At 37.3% G+C, this 6,167-nt stretch overlaps 1 protein-coding gene and 1 pseudogene across 1 annotated transcript in view; one reads left to right on the top strand and one right to left on the bottom strand.

The window, feature by feature from the left end:
- The window catches only part of LOC115209887 (ceramide glucosyltransferase), a 327,186-nt gene that overhangs the window by 26,283 nt on the left and 294,736 nt on the right, over positions 1–6,167 (bottom strand). Inside the window, exons 5-6 of the mRNA XM_029778470.2 lie at positions 3,984–4,096; positions 2,649–2,790 (exon numbers count right to left, since the gene is read on the bottom strand). Of these exons, the coding sequence (XP_029634330.1) occupies positions 2,649–2,790; positions 3,984–4,096 (255 nt within the window). The remainder of the gene's footprint in view (positions 1–2,648; positions 2,791–3,983; positions 4,097–6,167) is intronic.
- Positions 5,979–6,125, top strand: LOC115210004 (annotated as a pseudogene).

The following is a 6,167-nucleotide window of genomic DNA, read 5'->3' as shown; positions in this document are numbered from 1 at the left end:
AAGTCCTTCTTTAGTGCTATATTTTCCAATTTGAGTCAATACAGAATTACAGATAGTATTTATGGAATTTTGATTTACTGTTGGGTGACTTTCTGCCAACCCTGTGGCGAGGTGTCTGAGTTCCTTTCAAACATTGGGTCTCATGGAGGCAAAGTGGCCGAGCTCCCAGGACACATGGAGACAAAGTAGCTGAGATCCTTTTAAGTGCTGAGTCTTATGGAGGTGAGGTGGCTGAGTTCCTTTCAAGTGTTGGGCTTCATGGAGGCAAAGCGGCCAAGATTCTTTTGAGTGTTGGGCCTCACGGAGGCAATGACCACGAACTTTGGCATTAAGTTGGCAAAAGAAAACAAGACAGGTGGGGGAACAACAAACAAGGTATGTTTAATGCTCAGGTAAAAAATTGAAGGATCTTCGACGTGGCTGTGTGGTAAGTAGCTTGCTTACCAACAACATGGTTCTGAGTTCAGTCCCTCTGCGTGGCACTTTGGCCAAGTGTCTTCTATAACCTCGGGCCGACCAAAGCCTTGTGAGTGGATTTGGTAGGTGGAAGCTGAAAGAAGCCCTTCATATATATATATATATATATAAATAAATGTGTGTGTGTGTGTGTATGTGTGTGTGTGTCTGTTCCCCCACCAGCACTTGACAACCGATGTTGGTGTGTTTACATCACCATAACTTAGCAGTTCGTCAAAAAGAGACCAATAGAATAAATAATAGGCTTACAAAGAATAAGTCCTGGGGCTGATTTGTTTGGCTAAAGGTGGTGCTCCAGCATAGCCAGTCAAATGACTAAAACAAGTAAAAGAATAAAAAAGAAATTCCATGCCTATGCTCTTCTACAAGAAGGAGTGTGTGTGTACGTGTGTGTTTTTGAGGAAAAAATTTTCTAAACTTAGAAATTATCAAATTATATATAAAAGGTCTTTAAAAGAAACAAATGATGTAGATCAGATGGACATTCATACACACACTGACAAGTGTGCACCTGTAGATAAATGAACAATCCCCGTATGATTCATGTTTCACAGTAATATGAATTTGAGAGTCACGCTTAGAGTAAGTGCACCGGTGTAGACAATATTTTTAATGAGAATGAATAATGTTTTTGAATGAAACAAACAGCTGATAACTATTTATTAAGAAGTTAAGGCATGTCATGAAGACTTCATGTGAGGTAGTTGAATCATATTTTCTTAATGAGATGGTACAAGATAGGGTTTTATACAAATATTCTGTGAAGGCACGTGGCTTAGTGGTTAGGGCATTCAGCTCATGATCGTAAGGTCATGAGTTCAATTTCTGGTGACACATTGTGTCCTTGAGCAAGACACTTTATTTCACATTGCTCCAGTCCACTCAGCTGGCAAAAATGAGTAGTACCTGTATTTCAAAGGGCTGCCTTGTCACACTCTGTGTCATGCTGAATCTCCCCAAGAACTACGTTAAAGATACACGTGTCTGTGGAGTGCTCAGCCACTTGCACAATAATTTCATGAGCAAGCTGTTCCGTTGATCGGATCAGCTGGGACCCTCGTCGTTGTAACCAACGAAGTGCTCCTTTTTTACAGGGTTGTGGTCTTGCATTGTTTCATATGAAAATATTTACATAATCTTTAACCATAATCATCTTTAATCAGGTATCTTAATCAGTGATGCAGAAAATGTATCACAGATTAAGCTTACCAAGAACTCTGCAAACAGCTCTGTCCTCACACTTTGTATGGTTTACCTTACTTGCATAAAATATTTTAAGAGAGAATGGGTGACCAAGTTGGACAGCAAGAGCATGAACTAACAGGTAAGAGGATTGTTAGACAGGTGAGAGGACAAACTGATAGGTGAGAAGACAAACAGACAAGAAAACAACTAGGCAGGTGAGGACAACCAAATAGGTGAAGGGACAATCCAACAGGTGAGAAGACAAACAGACAAGAAAACAACTAGGCAGGTGAGAATAACGAAATAGGTGAAAGGAAAATCCAACAGGTGAGAGGACAAACAGGTTAGAAGACAAACAAACAGGTGAAAAGACAACTAAACTAGTGAGAGGATAACTAAACAGGTGAGAGGACAGCTAAACATATGCCTGTGTGTTCATGTGTGTGTAAATGTGTATTCATGTCTTGACATCACCATCATACAAGCAATGTTGTTTGTTTCCAGTCTTCCGTGGAAAACATGTCTTGGCCATGGGACATATTACATTACCTGGAAACAAGTGAGGACTGGCAATAGGAAGGACATCCAGCCATAGAAAATCTGCCTCAACAAATTCTGTCCGACCCATGGGAGCATGGAAAAGAAGACATCGAATGAAGATGATGATGATGATACACACCATACACACACACACATGTATATGTGTGTGTGCATGTATGCATATGTGTCCATCCTTATCTTGGAAACAGGTAAGGGTTGGTGAAAGAAAAGGCATCCAGCCCTAGTAAATCTGCCTCAACAAATTCTGTCTAACCCATGGGAGCATGGAAAACAAGACATTAAATGATGATGATGATGATGATCTCTCACACACACACACACACACACACACATACATACACACACATGCATATGTGTACATCCTTATGTTGGCAATGTTAGAGATTGGAAATGTCCCAAAAGCAAATGGAAGTAACTCTACCTACCTGTGGGTAACATATTTTGAAGTGACTCTCTATGTTCTCCTCCAGAAGCGGATCAACTCCCATCAATGGTTTAATCACAGATACTCCAGGCAGTTCGTCATGCTCTAATAGCGGGTTTGTTTGTTGGTATAAACAAAGGCGGCTGACATAGAAAGAAAGGGATGTAAACGAGACATTATAACAATCCAAAATCAATACCTCATCAATGGTATTTAAACCAATACATAAAATAAACTGAAATACCTAAAACCATCTACAGAAGATTTAAAATTTTTCTTAAATGCCTGAACCAGGTTGTTGCTTGATATTGATTATAATCACCTTCCCAGGAAATTTCTATCATATTTTAATTCCAAACAAACAACAGTGTATACTCCAGCATTGCAGTAACCTTTGATGTTTATCAAAGTTGCCATTACCTTGAGCCAGTATAGATTTATAGGTAATGAGCTTAAAATGAGCTTCTCCACTCAACACCACCATTTCTTAACCCTTTTGTTATGATATTTTTATTGAAATACACAGCCATTTTTTTTTTGTAATTAATTTTTAAAATAAAGAAGTATCTAACAGTCTTTATTATGCCAGTACTTATGACATAAATTAACATAAATTTTTGATGGAAAGTTTTAATTTAGATCACTTTAACCCTTTTGTTACCATATTTCTGTGGAAATACACTGCCTTTATTTCAGTTAATTTTTTAAATAACGATGAATTTAATAAAATAAGTTCATTATTATGCTGGTGTTTGTAACATAAATTAACATAAAATTTTGAGAAAAAATTTAAATTTAGATCAATGGCTCCCAGACTTTTTCAGAGTGCCACGTTCCTATGTGCCCCCCGCCCCCTCACTCACCATCACAGTGATAGACCATTTTCTGCAGCAAATTTAAAACAGAATTTCAAAAATGAACTTAACCTAATGAACCTTTTATTTTTTTATTTTTTTTTTTTTTACATCCATTGCCCCGTTTTGGTTACCCCATTATCACCCCATTTTTCTTCAACACCCCACTGGATCTTTCCACTGCCTCCAGTGGAGTACCACCCACTTTGGGAATCACTAATTTAGATCACTTTAAAACAAGAAGTTTTTATCATAGAATCATTGTTTGCCTATGTTTTCCAATAAATTCTGCTAAGTTATCTTTACTTTATCTCTCTGAATTTTTCAAATAGTAAGGATAATTTATGGACACCATGTATATCAAATGACAGCCAATTATTTAGTTCTGTCAGGCCATCCATTCAATGATTGGACAGTTTAGTTTTGTTTTGGAATTGATTAGAAAACAATAAAGAAATGTTTCAGAAAAGACACCAACTTACCCACTGAACAAGGACACCATCAGGGCAAAGGCAGTGAAGAAATAGATTATTAAACCAATTAATCCAAAGAAGAACAAAACATAAGCATACACCTGCTCTTCCATTACTGACCACTGAAAAAGAGAGAAATTTCGGATTAGGACACAAGGGGACAAGTTAGTCCTCAAGTAAGGACATACATCTAATTAGTGTAATGAAGGAAACAAATACAGCTAATTAGTATCGTGATAGAAACAATACAAAAGATAAATAATAACAAACATATATAAAACATAACAAGATATTGATTTCTAGTGATTAGGTAGAAGGCTAATTGTTATTTGTTTTGAGAGTTGGTCAATTCGATTTCAGGTTTAGAACTGGTAGGCGGTAAGTTCATTGGCCCCAGGAGGGTTAAAAAAGAAAAGTAAAATTTGAAGAGATTTGAACTCATATACAAAATGCACTGAACTAGATCTAGTAACATGAAATACCTGGCACTGCACTTTACTGTTTGTTCAAACACACTACCTTTGCTCTAACATACCACAACACACACAGCAAAACAGCAATTATACAATGAAATATCTACTATACTTGCCAGTGTATAAGACATGTATTCTCTATTTTCAAATATATTCCAAAATTGCCCTGTATCTAATATGGCCATATTATGGATGGGAGACCAAAATGTCAAAGGCTATGGAACCTCAAGGTACAATAATTCATCATCATCGTTTAACGTCCATTTTCCATGTTGGCATGAGTTGGACGGTTTGACTGAGGTCTGGAGAGCTAACAGGTGCACCAGACTCCAATCTGATCTAGCAATGTTACTACAGCTGGATGCCCTTCCTAATGCCAGCCACTCCAAGTGTGTAGTGGGTGCTTTTTACGTGCCATTGGCATGGGAGCCTGTCAAGTGACCCTGGAATCAATAACATTCAGATAGTACTTTTTATGAGCCAACGGCATGGAAGCCAGTCAGGGGCAATGGCATTGGCCATGTTTGGATGGTGCTTTTTACGTAGCACTGGCACAGGAGCCAGTCAGGGGACACTGGTCACAGCTATGATTTTGGTTTTACTTGACTCAACAAGTCTTCTCAAGCATATCATATCACTCGATGCATTAAGGGTACTCTTAAATGGGCTGGACATGCAACACTGGCATTGGCCATGGCTGTTTTCTCACTTTAGTTGCTGGGTAAAATATCGGAAGTAACTTAAATTATCACAAATATCAGCAGTTATGTCAAGAGGTCACATCATCTCATACCCTCCTTCTCCAGAAATGTGTCTTACATTAATTAATGACTGCATTACCTTTAAGAACTACTTTTAATTATCTGAATGTAAATTCTCTCAGAAGAGCGACAGGAATGTTAAACTTTCATCTGCTTCTCAGCTATTTGCATCAAGTGGATGATAACAAAACCATAGCAATGGTGTGTGACCCTGGTGGCTGATTGTGGTAACACAAAACATCACAGCCTGAAATAGGAGTTTTACATCTCATATGGCAATTCTTTTGCCCAAAATATGAACAACTACACAGTTCATCTAAAAGAAGATAAAACTGTAATATCATATTTATACACCATAATTTATTTATGATAAGTTTATGATTTCATACTTTATTCCAGTATGCTGTCATAGAGTTGTATTTAAATACACTGAATCATACATTCTCCCCTACAAAACCACTTTAAAACATCTTTCAATAAGTATATAAGGGAACGCATTACTTCTTTTTTTCTTTTAATCTACATGTAAAATAGGAGTGTTTCTTATGCCAGAGCGTGTCTTAAATACCAGCACATACAGAAGATGCTTTTCTACTGAATGTGTCACAGAAATATTATAAACCCTTGGTGGTCCTACATATTTCAGGATAACTTAACAAAAAAGATCTACAGAGATCTTGGGTACTATACTTCCTTATTTTATACTAACTTATAAAAGAAAAAGCTGAAATGATTTCCTATTACTTTGTGCAATATCAAAGGAAAATTTGGACTCAGCACAGAGACAGTACCATAGCCAATGAGGGTTATCCGAGGCATGGTTATTGCTAGTTGGAAACTATATTGTTCATATTATGTTAAGTGTCAAAATAGGGAAGTGGTATGGTACTCCCACTTGTGTGCCAACCATTATGGTTCCTATTAGCAGTTTGAGGAATGGACAGCTGGGAATTAAATAT

The sequence above is a fragment of the Octopus sinensis genome, linkage group LG3 (genome assembly GCF_006345805.1).
Source record: "Octopus sinensis linkage group LG3, ASM634580v1, whole genome shotgun sequence".
NCBI lineage: Eukaryota > Metazoa > Mollusca > Cephalopoda > Octopoda > Octopodidae > Octopus > Octopus sinensis.
This window is presented reverse-complemented; position numbering and strand designations above follow the sequence as displayed.